Source organism: Amphiprion ocellaris, chromosome 21, assembly GCF_022539595.1.
Source record: "Amphiprion ocellaris isolate individual 3 ecotype Okinawa chromosome 21, ASM2253959v1, whole genome shotgun sequence".
In the NCBI taxonomy this organism is placed as follows: domain Eukaryota; kingdom Metazoa; phylum Chordata; class Actinopteri; family Pomacentridae; genus Amphiprion; species Amphiprion ocellaris.
In genome coordinates this window covers 26,270,850-26,291,145 of record NC_072786.1, presented here as the reverse complement: position 1 = coordinate 26,291,145, position 20,296 = coordinate 26,270,850, and the positions used below count along the sequence as shown (strand labels likewise).

The 20,296-nt window shown below is 36.1% G+C and overlaps 1 protein-coding gene across 3 annotated transcripts; it reads right to left on the bottom strand.

The window, feature by feature from the left end:
* Positions 1–1,888: 1,888 nt before the first annotated feature.
* Positions 1,889–18,807, bottom strand: mdm2 (MDM2 proto-oncogene). 3 transcript variants are annotated; one of them, XM_023296102.3, is made up of 14 exons: positions 18,660–18,807; positions 13,529–13,564; positions 12,324–12,391; positions 10,436–10,510; positions 9,707–9,840; positions 9,555–9,604; positions 7,483–7,541; positions 6,692–6,782; positions 6,405–6,601; positions 6,195–6,326; positions 4,560–4,631; positions 4,187–4,225; positions 3,690–3,867; positions 1,889–3,120 (listed from the first exon to the last, which is right to left on the bottom strand). In XM_023296102.3, exons 3-14 carry the CDS (start codon positions 12,372–12,374, stop codon positions 2,651–2,653), a joined length of 1,548 nt encoding a protein of 515 aa, XP_023151870.2. In that variant the 5' UTR covers positions 12,375–12,391; positions 13,529–13,564; positions 18,660–18,807; the 3' UTR covers positions 1,889–2,650. The 3 variants fall into 3 exon arrangements, with proteins under 3 accessions (XP_023151870.2, XP_023151871.2, XP_035797812.2); XM_023296103.3 differs by lacking the exon at positions 4,187–4,225; XM_035941919.2 differs by lacking the exon at positions 13,529–13,564 and having other exon boundaries at positions 18,660–18,796.
* Between the last annotated feature and the right edge of the window lie 1,489 nt (positions 18,808–20,296).

The window sequence follows — 20,296 nt, the reverse complement described above, 5'->3', positions numbered from 1 at the left end:
CTGCTACAAAGAATAAACTTCTTATTCCCTGAAGTTACTCAGTATATTGTGGAATATCTGCAGAATGCAACACTTGCTGGGTGGACAGAGTCTGAACACAGAATGAGTGATTCTAACTTCATCCTGGAAAGAAAAAACTTTTAAATCTAAATTCTCTGCAAAATAAAACAGCTGATGGAAGGACGGAGTAGCAGGTCCAGCCATGAACGAGTCTCTTTATTTCTTTATGTTGTGGAAAAAACTGAATAAATGCATGATGATTATTCTGAATATCAAATTATTATATATTCAAATAGGGAAATGAGTCACTGAGACACTAAAGAGCTGCAGCTCATTAATCAGGTTTACTCCAGTTATTCAAGAAGGAGGAGGAGGAGAAGAAGAAGAAGAAGAAGAAGAAGAAGAAGGAGGAAGAGGAGGAGAAGGAGGAAGGAGAAGAAGAAGAAGGAGGAGGAGGAGGAGGAGGAGGAGGAAGGAGAAGAGACTGAACCTCTACTGAGTTTTACTGCTGCTTATAGAAACTAAAAACATCTGCTCTAAACACATTATAATAATAGTAATTTAAACTAATAAAACACATAATTACACTGATTGCTTTTTTCTCTCAGAACTTCCACCTGACAAACCCAAGGATCAGACTCCTGCTCGTGCACATGAGTAAATATTTGTACTTTTACATTTATTTCTCTAATTTTACTAGAAAGTTTCACTATATTGAGGTGTTTATTCAGATTTAAAAGCTCAATATATTAGTTTATTATTGAGTAAGAAAACTTCTTAAAGCTGATATTTCTAAATTATTAATCAGGCAAAATGTAGAGATAAATGTGACAACGCTGCCTCTCTGCGTTCATAATAAGCAACTACACCTCTTTTATTTACTATTTACAATCAGTTGTCAACTATTAATCTCCAGCTATTTTGACAGATAATTCATCAGTTTGAGTCATTTTTTTAAGGAACAAAACTCTAAATTCTCTGACTCCAGCTTCTTAAATGTAAATAGTCTCTGGTTTATTTCCTTCTGTGTGACAGTAAACTGAGTATCTTTGGACAAAACATTTGTCATCTTTCATAAACGTTTCATCAACCAAACAACAAATCAGTAAATGGGAAAATATCAACAGATTAATTGATGTTGCTAATTTCGCTGCTTCCATCCTTATATACGTCTCATCTTTACTTCAGTCCTCATTAATAATATGCACTGATCTGCACTTTTCTGCTGCTGTGCACCAATTTTATATTATTAATAATAATTAGCTTTATTTATAGAACATATTTCTATCTGTAAGATCAGAAAAGATTTGAATGTTAGAATTTTATTTTTTATGTTCTTCATGTTTGGAGCCTCAGATTTATCTTCTAAATATACAACCGGATTTAAAGTCATTTGAGCTTTTAATAATCTAATAATACATCAGTCAGAGGGAACAAACCAGGACTTCAATGCCTCAACTACATGTTGCTGCTAATCTTAAGATACTTTTACTTCACAGTATTAAAAGATCTGAATCTTTCTAGGAAACCACTGACTTAATGTGCTGAATTTTAAAGTCAGATTTTAATCTTGAAAGTAACTAAAGCTGTCAGATAAATGCAGTGGAAGGACATAAAGTAGCAGAAAATGGAAATACTCACGTAAAGTACCTCAAAGTTGTACTTCAGTAAATAAATATACAGCACTGATTTCATTTCACCAATTTGCCAAAATGTAAACGAAAATAGGCTTTACCTGAACAAGCTGTAACTCTTATTTCCTGTTGATGTTCCCAAAGCATTATGGGAACTGTAGGCCCAAACCCGAAGCACAATTACCTCCAAATATAAATACACAAAGAGAAAAATAACTTTATAGTGTTTAAAATCCAGAAAAATGACCGACAGGTTAACGATGAGATCATAAACTTTAATCAGTTTCACAGAAAACATTAGAAATCTCCACTTCTTATTCTTATTGTCATTTCAAGAGCTCTTAGAAAAGCGTCTTAAATAAACTCAAGCATCTTAAATAAACAAATAATAAATAAAACTGTTCTTGGCTCACGCTTTATTTTAACGGCAGTAACTTTCTAGGAAATTTCCTGCAAATTAAACAAGACAGCATTTGGTACCAATAAAACAGAAAATAGAGAAATGTTCCAATATACTCGTATATTACACGGCTGATAAATTATACATGGAAATTTACTTCTTTCTTTGAAAGAACTGAAACGCCGGTAAAATAAAGCGTTGCCAGAAGTTGGAACGAGATTTAAAGCAACATTTTCAAAGAGAGCAGACATCAGAATGTTTATTTGCTCATTTTTAGAGAAACTAAACACAAAACATTCTGGTCATCTGAGCTTAGATGACTCAGGAGTGTGTGAGCAAGTTCAGCTGAGGCAGAAAAATATTTAATGATTTTTACTTTCAAGCGCAATTTAATAGGTAACTGCTGGTTTTCTATATTTTAGATCTCTATTTTTAGAAATTAAAATAAAAATGATTGTAAAAGGGTTGTGCATGTGTCCGAAGCCTTCAAGATGTGCCTACGGACCAAACTGGTGTTTGGTAAATGTAAATCTATGGAACTGGGTTAGATCTGTGTCCTGCAGGAACACTAGACCTTCATTATCTGCTGTCTGCGGGTTGAGGACCACCGGGGGTCTCAGCTGAGGTAGGTGAGGACCACGGACTGGATGGGCAGCCTGCAGACCGGACACAGCTTGTTCCTCTTCTTCAGCTTCCTGGCGCAGACGTAGCAGGACATGAGGTGTCCGGTCCGGCCGTGGACGATGCAGCCGTTCTTGGGCCGGGACTGGCAGATGAGGCAGGGGTCCAGACACGAGTCCGGCAGCCGCCACTCGGCCGACACGCTGCGCTCCAGATCTGGGACCGACGACGGAGCAGGAGGCGAGGATGGGAGGAGCTCCTGGGAGTCCATGGAGGATGACGGCTGAGAGTCGGGAGTCCAGAGCTTCTCCTGTGAGGAGGAGGAGGAGGAGGAAGGTTCTGAGAAGAGATCCTGGGAGTTTGGAGCAGAGGAGGTGGAGTCTGACACACACTGGGATTGGACAGGAGTTTTAGCTCTTTTCCCATCTGGAACATCAACTCCTTCAGTCTCCTCGACGTCAGAACCTTCAGGAGACGAGAAACACAACAGTAAGACAGTTTAATAAGAACTTCATTTAAACTAAAGGTAGTAAGTCCTTTATCATAAAACAATGAAAACAAATTCAACAAATCAGGACCACAAACATGCAGAACAAACAAGACAAACAGTTTGACTCACAACTTCTGTGTACTTTTTATAATGTGCTTTTATTGTGAGCTATTGTCCCATGTTTCACTGTTTTTTTCTGCCTAGGGACCGACGATGTGATGGTGAAGCTTTTTCTGGGTGTCTGGTTTTTATTTGGACTTTGGCTGCTGCTTCCACAACAGACGTTACTAAAATTTAGAAAGTCCTCCTTTGCACAGAATGCCTTATCTATTAAAGGTTAAACAAACTGGAATACTTTACCTACAGCTTTCAGAGAAAACTCTACCTTTGTCAGTTTTCAGAGACAGTTTAAGACATTAAGACATTAAGTTAAATGTCAAATAAAGGTTCTTCAATAAATACTAGCCTCACTGTGTTATTTATATCTCACTGGATGGAGCAGTGACCCACATAAAACTACTACCTGGACTAAACTAAAACTCACCTGGAGCCTGTTTGGCAGCTGATTGTTTGCTTGGCTTTGTGGGCAGGGCTTTAGGACTGGAGGAGGCGAGGTTGACGGACACCTCGGGCAGCCAATCCTGACGCAGAGTCCAGCAGCGCTGACAGTTTCTGGGTAGAGGAGGGTTGAGCTCGTCACACTTCATACAGCGCCAGTAGTCCTGCAGGGAGAACACAGCCTTAGAGCCACAATAAGTCAATAGTTTCACATATACCATAAAAAACATCACTGCTTCTTCAGTCTGTTAAAGACATTCACACGTTAACGGTCACTTTTACACTAATGTCTGTTAAAGCCACTGTAGTTTCACAATCTCGTCACTCTCTTTAATTATGGCTTTTTCTATTTTTAATGAATGTTTTTATCAATCTAAAGGCTCCAGACTGCAACCAAAAAGCTACGGTGTTAAGCACAGTGGAATAAAGTCTGAAGCAGTTTGTATCTTAAGTAGGAGGCAGCTGGTGGAGACTTAGACACACCTGGTTATCAGAGAGCAGGTGCAGGCAGGAAGACGGCGACTGAACCGGTGGAAGAAAAGATGCATTACATTCAATTACAATGACAGGAGGAGTCACTTCAGCTCACACACCTGTCTGAACACAGCCTGCACTGTGAGGCGTTTAGGGACATCAGGAAATGTTGTGTCCAGTAAGATTCAGGGCTCCACACTAACTTTTTCACTGTATGAACAAGTAACGAATGAAAACTGTTGTTCAGAATTGTGTTAAAAATGACAGAAATTTCCCAGAAAAGGTCGTAACTTTAAGATTACCGCCGGGACTCTTACAGAAAAGTGTCGGACAGAAGTGCGGTTGTGAAATGAGCTTTTGTTCTATCAGAGTTTGGACTCACAGCTTCAGAAATCTCTGTGTCTTCATCGAAGGAGTCGTCATCCTCGGCTTCAAAGATGGTGACCTCGTACACCTGGACAGACAGACAGGTGAGTTTAGCGCAGATACACTAGTCTTCTATTTTAATATTCTACATGTTTAACGCCTCGGTTTGAGACAAAAGCTGCAGCTGATTTGTTTTAAGCCTCCTTTGTTCTTTTGGTTCAGGTAACAAGATGAACGTTTTCCTGATAACTGCGTTTTATTTTCCTCAAGAACAGTAAACAAACAGCAGCTGGCTTCAGCAAACAGCACTGTTTAAACCAGGGGAGTCAAATTCATTCTAGTTCAGGTTCCACATTCAGCCCAGTTTGATCTCCAGTGGGCCGGACCAGTAAAATAACAGCACAACAGTCTATAAATAACCACAACTACAACATGTTTCCTTTGTTTTAGTGCAAAAATGTCCACATTTAAGGAATTATCTTTTTACAAAACATTACGAACAACCTGAAATTTCTTAAGAAAAATAAATTCAATTTCAACAACATTCAGCCTCAGTTTATCATTGAAACATTACAACTTCCAGATCACAGAGTGTCGACAAAGGAACACAACATTTAGTAACTGATATCTGGAACAATATGATAACAGCCAGATTAAAAAAGACAAAAAACAACAAAAACAAGACAAAATATTACAAAAATGAGACACAAAATGACAAAAAAATGTGATAAAAAAATGGACAAACGACAAAAATGAGAATAAAAATGACGAAAGCGAGAAACAAAACGACCAAAAACTAGAAAACACAAGCAAGACAAAAAAAACCACAAAACAACGAATAAAGCAAAACACAAAATGAAAAAAATAAGAAAAAAAACACAAGCGAGACAAAAAGGAAACACAAAATGACATAAACATGAGACAAACGACAAAAGTCAGACAAAAAAAACATCAAAAACAAGACAAAATGTTACAAAAATGAGACACAGAACAACAAAACAACAACGAGCAATCTAGTATTTATGATGAAAACAACTTGTCATGGTCTAGAAATTATTTTTAATTTATAGTTTTACTAATTTACAGTCTTCTCTATAAGTTTTACTCTTTACAAAGTCGTCCTGCGGCCTGATTGGACCCTCTGGAGGGCCGGTTTTGGGCCGGAGGCCGCATGTTTGACACCCCTGGTTTAAAGCTATACTGTTGCTGTGAGGTTTAAAAACGTAGTGAGGATCTGTTTCATCAGGTCTGATGTCATGAACTGTTCTTAATAATCCTCTCAGGTGTTGAACAGAGTTGCTTAAATGTGATTGGCTACAAAAAATCCATTAATCTAGGTCTAAATTAATGACAACATGAATAATAGAAATGTCAACAAATCCCCTGAAAAGTCCAAAACCAACATATTTATTTTATATTCTGCAGCAGAGCTTCCTACTGACAATATAAATCTTTACTAAATTCATTTTAAAACATCATTTTTAGCAAAAATTACCCAAACTGGCAGGAACAAGGATTTAGTTTGGGACTATTTTCTGTGGCGGATTAGAGCACACGTTGCACTTTGACAGTAATTTATCTCTGTAGCAGACATTCTTTGTTGGTTTTGGTCTTTAAATTGGTTTTGTTGCTGATAAAAATGAGTTTTTACCTGATCGTCTGCAGAGAGAGAAGCGTCGTCTTCGTTATAATCGTCTGAATCCACCGACTCGACCTCGAACTCGACGCTGAAATTGTCGCTGTCGGAGTCTGAAGCTGCGACGGTGACCTCCGACCTCCCCGACTGAACACAGAATCCTCGTTAGAAACCAGCGCTGCGTTAATTAACCTGCTCAGGTGTGTTTGTGTTCGTGATGCTCACTGTGCTGTGGGAGTCCGATGAATGGCTGCTGCCTCTGTCCCGCCCTCCTACCAGTCCTCCAATCACACACCAGGACAGGCTGTCGTCAAACGTTAGGGAGTAGCTGTCGGACCTCCTCCTCTTCCTGCCTTCTCCTTCCTCCTCCTCCTCCTCAGACTCCTCCTCATCCTCATCGTCCTCCAGGCTGTGAGACGGACCTGCACACATCAGGTGGGCGGAGCTTAAGATACAGGTGTTTTTATGAAGCTTTAAAGAGGAAGTGATGAAGCCTCAGAGGAGATTCTCACCTGGATCGCTGCTCCTGCAGCTCCTCCTCCTCCTCCTTCTCCTCCTCCTCCTCCTGTCTGGTGACGAACAGCGACTTTCTGTGTCTGCCTCCTAAAAGAACCCAAAAATTTGGATTTAACAGGGAAAATAGTGCAGGTTCTTCCTTCCTGCTGCTGTCAGACTTTAGAAATCACAGAAAAACTGTCAGATCAGAGCATTTAAAACTGCATTATGAACATTTTGTACATTCTTTTCAGCATAACGAAGATTATCAGTATTTTTAATATTAGCATTGTTCCTACTCATGGACCAAGAATTGCAAAATCAATGTTTTTCTCCTTTTAGAATAAACCTGCGCAATAGTTTTTTACCCACATTGAGAGGATTTTGTGCAAAATCAACAATATTTATGTTTATTTCCAGTTTATTTCTTATTTTTCTACTGGTTTTTGAAGCTGTGATGCTGCTAATTTCTCTGCTGCTAGATAAATAAATCTCATCTGAAACACAAACTCAGTCCCTCATTCAAACACTAAATGGACAAATTACTTTATCACCAAACTTCATTTAAAAATGAGTGATTTTTAATTTTCCTTGCTGTTGTCCAGACCTAACAGACCTGTAGTACAACACATGCAACAAGTTCTTAAACAATACTGTGTTAGAATAAACGCAGCATGAAAAGACGTTACTTCATGCTGTTTCTTTTAATTTTCACAACATATTTAACCCAAATCCTGCAACAATTACAACACAGACTGTTGGATAAATGTTTTAAATGTGGTGCAGTTAAACAGCTGTATTATCTAACCTCTGTTCCTCTGTCTGGCTGGCTGTTGCTGTGAGCTTCACTGGAGTTTGTTGTTGACTCTGAGGAGAAAAAAGACAAAAACGGGTTTGTTTAGTCAGAATCTGAGCAGCAGGATGGTTCACCTATAGTCTAATGTCTGTATGTTGGATTGATTCATTCCACCCTCTGCTGCCGCCGTCTGTTAACCCCAAAACCAGCTAGTAAGGCTAATAGGCATGTTATTTTTAAATAAAAATGCTGAAAATCGCTAATGACACCATTTATCAGAACCAGAAACCATAAAAAAAGACAAAATTATCGATTTCCAATTTTCTGACATTTCTGGAACGAATCATGTAAAAAAAAACAAACAAATCTGAATCTGAAATATCACAAAACTGTGATATTTCCTCAAAATCACTTATTTCTACAGGTCTCATTTTTTAATCGATGCAATTGCGAAGCCATAAGTGATTAAAAAATTCATTTCTTTCGGCTGAACTGCAGGCAGTGTTTTTACAGAGCAGAGGGGAGACAAATATAGCGACAAAATAAAAACGGAAAATATAAATAATTAGTGTCTTATTTTATTGGTACTTGGATAAATGTTGGGCGTGTTACGTTTTAGTAAAATGAATAATCAAGGAAATTCATTCACTTTATGGTATTCTAACTTCCTTTCACTATAAGAAAATGTGAATTCTGAGTTCTCTCTACTTGTTCTGTTTCCACAGAGGTGCAGGATTATATTGCAGTGAAAAATGAACCACAGTGAGTTAAAACTAAGAATGAATCTAAATTTATTCCTCTGTAAACAATCAGTTTGTTCTGTGGGTTCATGAGTTTAGCAGTTTTATGTGATGTTAGGAAAAATGAGCCCACAGTGAGAGAAAATGAACCAAATGTGTCTAAAATCAGGGAAATTGGAGGAAAGTTTTTTTTTTTTTTCTGAACATCTGGCACTAGAATATGCTTCTGGATTAATGACATTTTGTCTTTTATCTTAAAAGTCTACAACAAAAAGAAACGTTTTGAAGAAGCAGCAGACCGTAAATATTAACGCTGCTGTTGGTAAAATAAAAGCGTCTTTAGAAGCTCTGAGGTTTTTCACCATCAGCTGGAGGCGACGCGACAAACAACAAACTCAGAGCTTTCAGTTACAGAAGGTCGATTCTTCCCACAGAACAGACTTTAAATGTCTTGAAACGCACATTCTGCACATTTAACATTCAGTTCTGTACATTAATACGAACATCTGATTCTAAGGGAACAAGTCCGTTTTTATCTGCTACAGGAGTTTCTCTATAGTTTGTGAATTTTTCTGAATCCTGCTGCAACACTGGAATCTCCCCTCCTCACAAATAAAACAACAAACCATTTTTAACATCTTTAATAGGCTGAACAGATAATATTAATATTAGAAATCCCATTTTACTTAGGTTTGTTTTCTAAATATGCACTCTTAAAAGTACTTTAAGGGCCTGCTTCCACCTGATCCAAGCTAGAAATCTAATTTACTGATTTAGATTAATTATTCAAACATTATTTTGATGGGTTGGGTGACGTAATAATTCTGCATCAACTTAATATTGCGTAATTTAAACTTAAATTTAGGTTGAAGTAATTTAATGAAACTGGCTCAGTAACTTTTCTTCACATCGAAGCAACTTCATTTTTTAAAATTTGTCAACTTAAAGACTTAGAAATACGCAACACTTGAAAATCCTTTTAAATAACACAGAATGACTATTTGGAACGACTAAATTTTACAAACAACATAAAACTTGTGTTTATGGTACCAACAATTAAAAATACCTTTGATTGTAGAGGAAAAGTTAATTATTCTAACTTAATATCGTTTATTGTTTGGGCACAATTTCATTAGAAGCTGTTATAATTGATGCTCAAACAATATTTTCAGCTAAATATTGAGTTCATTTTCTTGGAACAAGAATTAATTAATAAGAGGTTCTCAAGTGTAGTTGACAAAATATCAGGGCTTTTTTTTGTCTGAGTGTCGACTTGTGATAAAAAAATGCTGAAAAGAGGAGAATAGGAGGAAAATCTAAATAAAGAACATAAAGTGTGCTTACCTTGGGTTCTTACAGTCACCAGGTTCTTGGTTATCATGGCAAACAGAACTCTGAAACAGAAACAAGATTTATTCATCTCAGTGGGGAAGAAAAAAAAAAGATTCTTTCCCCTTAAGAATCTGAACTAAACAATCGTTTTTCTTTCTCCTCACCGAGGCTCTTTGACGGAGAAGCTGTCGACCCCCAGGACTCGCCCCAGTGCATCCTGGGAACAGTGGACGATGTGCTGCTGCTTCTGGTCGTACAGCTGCTTCTGGATGATGTACTGACCCAGGTAGAACATCACCTGCAGAGAGGCCAGCACAGATGCATCATGGGAGAAATGTACAGCCAATCAGCTCCTCAGAGACCAGGAGACTTTATTTAGAGTCGAACACGTCTGTACACGTTTACAGACAACAGGAAGTGGAAGCTTTTAACTCTTAGATGCATAAGTGGGTCAAAAATGACTCAGTGAGGTCGTTTTTTTTTAAATGTCTTTGTAATGAAAAGTTTTTATCATTTCATATTCCAGCTATTCTTAAAAAAAGCTTGCTTTTGACATCACATCATTTACATTTTTAACTTCCTTTGTATACTTAAAAAAATATATATATATATTTGCATTAGGGCTGGACCCAAACATCTGAATATTCAGTTGTGGTGGTACCCGAATAATCATTTTGAGATCAGAATAAACCAAGAAGTAATTCAATTTTTTCTTTTCTGAAGGTAATAAAAAGTGCATAAAAATCAGTTTATTTGCTTATTATCATTTATCTGAGTGGGACTACTGCTCCCAAACACAATTACTCCTTCAACTATGATGACTAAACATAAAAAGTAGCTCAGAAAATTTGGACTAAATCACAGAAAGTATCGGTTAAATCCACAGTTTTTACCTCCTTCATGGTGAAAACATCTTTCGTGGCTCCGGCATGTTGAAGTAACGAACAAAACTCTACTTTTGGTCGTACCTGAAAACACAAACAGGGAAACAAGAAGTTAGTAAACAGTCAGTAAACATCAGGGATGGAAAGAGAACTGCAGTGTTGAAGAATAAAAGTATTCTTCTCAAAAACTACTGACAGTGTTGGTAACTTTTTAACTCCAGATGTTTAACCCTTGTGTCGTCCTGTGGGTCAAACTGACCCGTATTAAAGTTCGAAAATATGGAGAAAAAAAATATATTTTCACAGTGAAACGTCTGATGTCCACATTTTCAACATTTTCGGGAAATCTTTGAACAGTTTTGGTGGAAAAAAAGAAATGTTAAAAATGTTTCTTAAGAATATTCACATAAAAATCAACGAATTTTCTGAAATTTGGGGATTTTTTTGCTGAATTTTTGGATTTTTTTCAGACAAGGAAACAATATTTTTTGGTGCCTGTAAATGAAGACAACAGGAGGGTTAATGTATAATAAGACAACATAATAAAAAGGTATAAGTTGACCAAACTAAGACAGACGTAGCAGGATTTTTTCTTTTAAACCTCTGAACTCGAGGGGGCTTTAAAAGTTTTCCTTAATTAAAAAAAAAAAAAAAAAGCCACAATGACACATTTATGAGTCACAAACAGAGTGAGTCATTGGACTTTTTTACTTCCCGACAGTCCTTGAACTGTGGTTAGTGGTAAGAACAACCAAGAATATGCTCAGAATCACTTCATTCTACGTGTCAGTTCACTAAAAATGAACGGTTTTAACCAGATACTGTTAAAAAAAAAAAAAAACTAAAATTCTGCGCTCCTCTGCACAACTAAAAAGGCACGACTGACTGAGCTGAGACCTACAGTGACGAGACTAAAATTCAGTAAATATTCACATGAACTGCAGGCAGTGTTTCTACAGAGAGGAAAATCAAAGCTACTGGATGAATAAAATAAATGCATCATGGCTCAGAACCAGTGAACAGAGGAGAAAGTTGTTGGAGATACATTCAGCATGGTGAAACATCTTTCTACAGATGATGAGCAGAGTAGAGAAGAAAAGTTTTTAGAGGTAGCGAAAATGCAAAAAGTTCTGATCAAACAGCTTCTCTACAGTATTTAGTTACCATTTTTTTTTATTATATAACACTTTGCAGCTTTGTCAATTTTTTAGAAAGTAAACATTCAAAGAAATTCCAACTATACTCGATTTTTAGTGACTCTCTAACTGCTGCACCGACGACAGGTTCTTTCAATCTAGTCGTGGCTGTTGTTTCCATGGAGGTTCAGGATTTTATATTGCAGTGAAAAATGAACCACAGTGAGGAAAAATGAAACAGGAGCAAAAAACACTGAACTGTCTGGAGTTCAGAGAGTTAAAAGAAAACTAAAACTGCATTTTAACCGGCTCTATAAACTCTATAAATTTCTGCCAACGTGATGCAAATAAGAAAGCGACGGCCTCCAAGTGCTAGCTTACCTCCATTTTCTAAACTGTTTTTTAGGTTTAGCAGGAGATTATTTTCTGGGTAAACAAAGTCTACCTAACTTTGTAGAGAAGTTAGTTTTTTTAAATCCTAAACTGTGCCTGCAACAGTATTTTTTTGCAGTCGGTGTGTCAATATTTCCATTAGCCTTTTTGCTAACTGACAGCCTTGTTAGCTATAAAAAGGCAGGTAAAACGTTCAGATATTGTACCTGCTCAGTAGCAAATAATGACTTTAAATGCAGCGACGTAGACTACAAAGTGTAATGCATGCTTTAGTAAAACTACAGATCAAAAATACTCATAAATTCATCCAAAATATGTCTATTTCCACCTCTGTTGAACAGCTAGCAGCCGGTAAAGAAGCTCCTCACCAGTTTGTTGTCGTCGGCCATGTCGGCGTTGACCTCCCTGTCAGCTGACATGGTGAAGGTGACCGATCCTGCAAACAAACAAACAAACAAACAAACAAACAACAGGTCACCACACATTACAGACTAATGTGAAGATCAATACAGTGAACAGGAGTCATGTGTCAAACAGCTGAGTTTCACCCTCCTACTCTGCTTCAGTTAACACTTCCTGTTTCATTTTTTTGGTTATTTCTTCCTCTCTGGCAAAGTATCGGACAGAAAACAAGCTGGAAATATTACAAATTCACACCTCAAAACTGTAGAAAACATCAGCTGTGGCCATATTAGCTTTACATGTAGTTGTACATTTTGTACTGAGCCCGACAGCTAGTACTACCAGAACTGCAGTATTTGGAGTTATATTCAGCAGATAATCCACTGCAACAGTTGGCGAACCAATTTACAAAAATATATAATAAGTTGAATAAAACATCACATTTGCAGGACCTGCTTTTATGGCTCAACTTAAAAAGATGATTTTAATGACTAACCTGTCGAACTAAAGCAGAAATGACTCATTTTAAGTTGCTTTTTCTTAAAATCTTTAACTCACACCAGGGGTACAACTGATTATTTTAATTATTGACTATTTAAAAACACAAAAAATTCATTTGTCAAACTTTCTCAGGCAAACAAAACAAGAACATGTGAAAAATCCCTGTACAAAGCCTTTATATAGCCAAATTATTTCGTTTTTTTTTTTTTTATATTGTTAACTTTCTGTTAATGTCTTGTTTCACACACATTTAACTCAGGAAGGCCTTTAAAATGTTGAATTTCTGTCTTACAACTGCATAAAAATGACTTGAATTTTAATGTAATTTCAGATAAGCTTTTATTCATGCCACAGCGGTGAAAATTGCAGTTTTATAGCATCAAAGTTCACAGTGCAAAAGTGCAGAAACATCGGAGGAAAAAATAAAAATAAACATATTGTACAAATTCTTCTATATGTACAACTTCAGATATTGCAGAGGATGATATTGTAAATAATATATTTAAGACGCTGCTGGAAGTGACTCATGTTTATGCTAGAAGAATAAGTGAACTCTGCAGTTTTTAACAACAAAAATGTGTAAAATAACGTGATAAAAAGTGAGTTTTCACAGCAGTTTTTAACATTTACTTATCATGTGCCGTGAATAAATAAAAAGAAAATTTCTTACCAGTATTTACAGAGAAAACTGTATCAGCAGCTCATCCTGTGCAAGAAAAGCAGATAAAGTGCAGTGAGAGCAGAGCAGCAGTGGTTCAGCCTCTTATAGAGACGCTCAGACATGTCAAGACTAGACTGGCCTGGCTGTCACAGTCTAAGCTAACTGGGCCTATCAGGGCCGACCAGGGCTGGGTCAGCAGCAGCCTATGTTCATGTCTGAACCCACAGCAGCAGCTGATTTTATCATAGGGCTCCTACAGAACATGCCAGGACTAGTCCAGTGTGAGTCATGGCTGAGTAAAACAGGAACCAGCTAACCAGGGGAGTAGTAACCGTAGTAACCACACTAACCAACCAGGTTTAAACGAGAATAGCTCACCGGTTTAACACTGGACTGATCTGAAACACTTTTAGGGAAGTGAGTAAAATTCATCCTGGTGCACTTTTTCCTTTTTAGTCCCTCCCAAAAACATTTCAAACCTTTTTTAAACTATTTTTAGTCTTTTTTCAAGAAGGCAAAAAGGTAAGTTTAAAAACAGACTTTTATGTGGAAAACTGTTCAAAAGTTTTGGGTCATTTAGAAATGTCCTTATTTTTGAAAGAAAAGCATTTTTTTTTTTGCAATGAAGATGACATTAAATGAATGATAAATCCAGTCTAGATGTTGTTAATGTGGTAAATGACTATTGTAGCTGGAAACAGCTGATTTTTAATGGAATATCTCCATAGAGGTACAGAGGAACATTTCCAGCAACCATCACTCCTGTGTTCTAATGCTACATTGTGTTAGCTAATGGTGCTGAAAGGCTCATTGATGATTAGAAAACCCTTGTGCAGTTATGTTAGTACATGGATAAAAGTGGGAGTTTTCATGGAAAACATGAAATTGTCTGAGTGACCCCAAACTTTTGAACGGTAGTGTAGAATATCAGACAGACTAAATATATGCAATAATAATAATAATAATAATAATAATAATAATAATAATAATAATAATAATACATTTTATTTCTGGGCATTCAGAGATACTTTACAGGTAAAAGACAAATAATAAAAGCAAACAAATATAAAAGAACATTAAACATTAAAAACAGAATTAAAAAAAGCACAAATATATATATCTACTGGCACATCAGTCTGATGAGGAATTGATCAGAGACACTGAGAAACAAACCAAAGACAGTCGATGATGAAAGGTTTATGAGAAGATCTAATCAAATGTATTGATTAATGATGATTAGAAAATAAAACTGGATTGATTGAATTATAGTTGGGGCTGAACTATGTGAGAAAAAAAGCCACATTGTGTTTATTTTGACATATATACAAAATGAGTCATGACTCAAATAAATCTAAAAACAAAGATTTTTACTGTGATCTTTACCAAACGCCTTTTGCCCTGATATCTGGAGAATATTTACAGGCAGCAGGCTGTTATTTAACTTAAGACATTTCTGCTCCTGTGATTTCAGATTTTGGATACTGTACTTTCAATAATATTCAATGCTATTTCAATTAATTGCTCAGCTGTAACAGAGAAAAATTCATTTTTATAAGGACTTCTACTAAAACACTATTCCTGGATTATACTTCCACATTGAATGCAATGACTAAACTACTAAATTAATCACCAACTATTTTAACAATCAATTAATTGGTCTGAGTACCTTTTTAGGTCTAAATTCTTTGATTCCAGCAACTTAAATGTGAATATTTTCTGGTTTCTTTAACTTCTTTATGACAGTAAATTGAATATTTTATAGGTTATGGACAAAATGAGACACGTGAGGATGACATCTCAGGCTTTGGGAAACACTGATCGACATTTTCTGACATTTTACAAATCAAACAACTCATTAATTAATCAATAAAAGAATAGATGGATTAATCAGAAATTAAAATAACCATGATTTTGCAGCTCTAGCAGCAGAATAACCCTTCACCTACAAACAGAAGACACTCAACGACCACACAAAATCATTCCTACAGAGGCTGATGTTTACAAAACCAACAACACAGTCGTAGCTATAACAAATTAAAATGGATAACTATTAAATAACTAATAAAAAAACTGACTTGATCCAAATTACAAGCAGCCACAACCTCTTCTTGTTCAGTCTTTTCTCTCAAATTTAATTTAAAAAAAATTAACATTTGCGCAAAATTCATTAAAATTCAGGTGTTAAACTCCTCAAAAATTATTAAATAAAACTGATTCCAAGCTTTAAATAGTACAACAAACACTAGTAAACTAATAAATAACTTGTTAAACCTCACTTTAATTGCTTAGATGAGTAAATTCAATGTATATCGTCTGCTTTCATTGTTTACTGTGTAACTTGCTTTGCAACACTAGTTTTGTAAACAAATAAAACAAATTATCGTTGTTATTTTTAATGTAAAACACAGTCAAATGTTGTTCTTTCACACACTGGTCAAGTTTGAGTTGTGTCCCTTGAACAAGTCTTACAAACTAGCAGAAAAAAACATTTACACGTTCATTATGCTACGCAACATCTACTGCTTCATTACGTTTCAATTACAAATCATGTCTGTAAAATCTCTTCTAAAAACCATGTTTTCTCTCAAACTCTGGAGAAGAAATCGCCATTCAGCAGCTACACAAAGAGGTTCATTCATATCAGCTGCAGCCTCACGTAGAGAACATTGTGTTCCGTAAAACTTGGCAAAAATAGACTTCTTTTCCCAGCTGCTGTCAGTGTTTCCTTATTCATGAATTGGGCTGCAACCAATGTTTGTTTTCTCCTTTGATGGACCAGTTGTGTCTGTAAAATGTTAAAAAATGCTGAAAAATGTTGAATATGATGCAACAACGATGATGCATTTTTTTAGGTATAATATTATTTATCACTGTGTTGTTGCCTGCATTACTTTTCACTTTTCTCATCTAGTCTTATTTTAGCTTATTTATTTAAATTTTTAGCACTTTTAGTATTTGTATCTTACTGCTTTTCTACCAGGAATCACTTAATTTCTTATGTCATTTAGTTTTTTTTCTGAGCAACATCTGGCAAAAGAACTTCCTTCAAGAATAATAAAGTTTTATTTTATCTTGTCATCTACAACTCAAAGATATTCAGATTATGATCACAGAGGAGGAAAGAAATAATATGCAGAGTTATGTAGCCGGAAAAGCAGATATTTAACTTGTCGATGATTAAAATCCCTGCTGATTGATTTAACAGTTGACAAGTAATCGATAAATTGCTGCAGAGATTTAAAAAAGAGATATAAAAACCTTGTCTAATGCAAATTAACATTAAATTTGTAACTCAGAATAGAAATTAAGTTCCACATTTTAGTTTCACAAATACATATTTTTTATTTAATAAATGAAACTGTTAAATTTCTGATTAATATTGTAAATATATTCCCAAAACTAGATGCAATTACTGACAATCAAAAGAAAAATAATCGGTTCTGTAATTTTACACAATTAATAAATATAAACACAGGAGTTTTCACAGCAAAAATGTTGTAAAAGTAAAAACAAACACTAAATATCTTTGTCTAATATCTTGACAAAAACTTGATAATTTGTGCATTTTTAATTAGATGAAGCCTCTTTTGCTTATTTAAAAATGGACTTGGAGGAAACTTGCAATATAAACAATAATCGTTTTAACATGAATAATCAACCGGGGAAGTTTAACAGTGATGTTTATTAGTCTAAATTTTTACCCTGTTCACTTGTGCAGGTTTTAGTCCTCCTATTTAGCCTGGTTTGGCCTTCTTTGCACCCTGAATGTGTGAATATGTCCAGGCATCGGTCTGAGTGACTGTACAGAGAGAATGACATGTTCCCAAACAGCTGACGGCCAGCATGAGTCAGCTGTTCTGTTGCTGTTACAACACTCACATGCAGGGAAAATATGCCCAGACTTGTTCTGCTCTCTGGGTTTTTTACTGCATAAACACAACCTCCACGTCTTTCACCACCTCTGGATCCGTTAAACTTTCACACACATCACTGGGAGGTTAACGAGATTAAGTTTGGACAGCTCAGAGACTTTAAATACTTTGATTATTGACATTTTTGTCTGCACACTTATAGTCTCTGCAGGATAATTTAATGTGCTGCTGCCAACTTTCTCCTTGCAAGAGTTCATGCAAAAATAGGTTAAAGTCTAGTTAATACTGCTTTTATTCAAACAAATACACATTACATTATACCCAAGGTGTGTCTTCATGAAACTCTCCTATATCTGAATAACCAAAGTAATATTTGCAGATTATGGTGTAATCAAGCATTATATTATAGAAGTATTTCTGATGTTTGAGCCCTAGATTCTTACTTATATTTAGAAACTAGACTGTAAGCAATATGGTGAGGTTTTATATATATATAAAAATTAAGAAATTATCTCTTTTGCAAGTATCCTATGTGCTCTGATGCTAAAAATATAACCCCTTATTAATAAAATCAAGCAGTTTTAATGCATTATTAACATTTTAGCCAGTGTTTTTAAACTATTTTAACTGCTGAAAAGGACAGGATTGGATATAATTTAGTCAGATTAGGTAAAATCATACAGAGACAAGAGGATAACTGCAATCAGTTCTTGACCCAAAACTGTAAATACAAATAAACGTTAAAGTTGGTGTCTAACGGTTATAACAATAAAACCATCATGGAAGCATGGAAATGTTTTTTATTACTACTCTTGTGTATCAGCCAAGAGGTTAAAACAGCAGTACTCACTACTAACTAGCATTCACAATGATTTATAATTTCTAAATGCTTCCAGCCGGTTCAAAACACTTAAATCCAGTTAGCTAACTACAGCTAACTGCAGAACTTCACACCTGTTTAACAGTTTACCGTTAAGACAACATACAGACTTTCCCCGCGAATAAACCAATCACTATCGTTCATTTTCACACTTAATTGTACACATTATGGCTTTTTATTCCACCTAAATTTCGCTTTCAAACCAGCTAGCGCGCAAACAAACAAATGTTACCGCGTCGCTACTCCTCGTTCCGCGCAGTCAGGAAAGCCCGAGGCTCCGCGGCCTGCTAGCATGCAGCTAGCCACCCGCTAACCAACTCGTGCTTCTTTCTGCTCAGTTAACAGTGTTAAAGTCATAAATAATTAAGTTCAATTGTTGTTTACGTACCTGTTGTTATACTGTGGGTAAAATAATATTCCAAAGCGACGGCTATTTACAGGTCATCCAGTTAGTTCTGCGTCGTCGTACTTCACTGTTCGGTTTGTTACTGGGATGCGTCGGTTTGGAGGTTCGGTTAGTTGGACCCCCTGCTGACCGGAAAGTGACACTACGGTTATGAATAACAGGGAAATTGTCTCATCATCATCATCATCATCATCATCATCATCATCATCATCATCATCATCATCATCATCATCACTATTATTATTATTATTATTATTATTATTATTATTATTATTATTATTATTATTATTATTATTATTATTATTATTATTACTACTATTATTATTATTATTATTATTATTACTATTATTATTACTATTATTGAGTGTTAATAATTAAAGCTGCAAATACTGGTCTAGCAGCTGCAGCTTCAACTAATTCCGTTAATTGGTGATCATTTACTGTAACAAAAATTTAAATAATCAAATAATGCAATGCTATTAATAATATCAATAATAATAAGTCGAGGGTCCTTTTGCATCATAATTCAAGTCATTTTCACAAAGGGAAAGAACACGTTTTGCAGGGCTGCAGCAATTTGTTTCGAATTAATGAGTAATCTGCTGACTCACCTGTCGTTTCTTTTTTTTTGACAAATGTTGAGCATGTTCGCTTTTTGAGACAGAAGACAAACTACTTCTGTCCAGTTGAGCTGTTTATTTTGTTAATATCAGTGTCTCAAAAGAGTCTTGTACAAGGACCTTTTCTGTTAAGAAGAGCCTCCTACTAAAGGATAAAGTCTGATATGAACAGAACACATTATTCAGTATGGTGAAATGTGATTGGTTATAGAACACAAACACATAATTCAAATATTGAAATGTGATTGGCTAAAGGTGGGGATAAACCGTGGTTTAGACTTCGCTCTTCCATTAGTTGGTGTCCATATCTCTTGGCACACGATTCATCCAATCCCCAGGAGCCGAACCCTGGAAAAACAACTTCCTGCAAACTTCTTCCCGCTTTCTACCAGTTTGTATAATTCCTTTGTTAGCTGAGATGTGATGGAGCCATTAGCGATATCTCATAGGGAGGATGCACACTGCAAAAACTCTAAATCTTACCAAGTCTATTTGTCTTATTCAATTCAATTCAATTTATATAGCACCAATTGCAGTCAAATTGTCTCGAGACGCTTTACAGAACCCATATGCCTGACCCCCAGAGCAGCCCTAAGGCGACAGTGGCAGGAAAACACCCTTTTAACAGGGAAAAACACCTCGAGCAGAACCTGGCTCTAATGTGGGGGAACCATCTGCTGCTGGCTGGACGGGTTGAGAGGGACAGAAGAGGTAGAGAGGTAGAGATAGAGGTAGAGGGACAGAGATAGAGGGATAGAGATAGAGGGATAGAGATAGAGGGATAGAGATAGAGGGATAGAGGTAGAGATAGAGGGATAGAGGTAGAGATAGAGGGATAGAGGTAGAGATAGAGGGATAGAGATAGAGGGATAGAGATAGAGGGATAGAGATAGAGGGATAGAGGTAGAGATAGAGGGATAGAGGTAGAGGGGAAGAGGTAGAGATAGAGAGGTGGAGGGGGACACAAGGACCATAAAACACACAGTATAATACATGCAT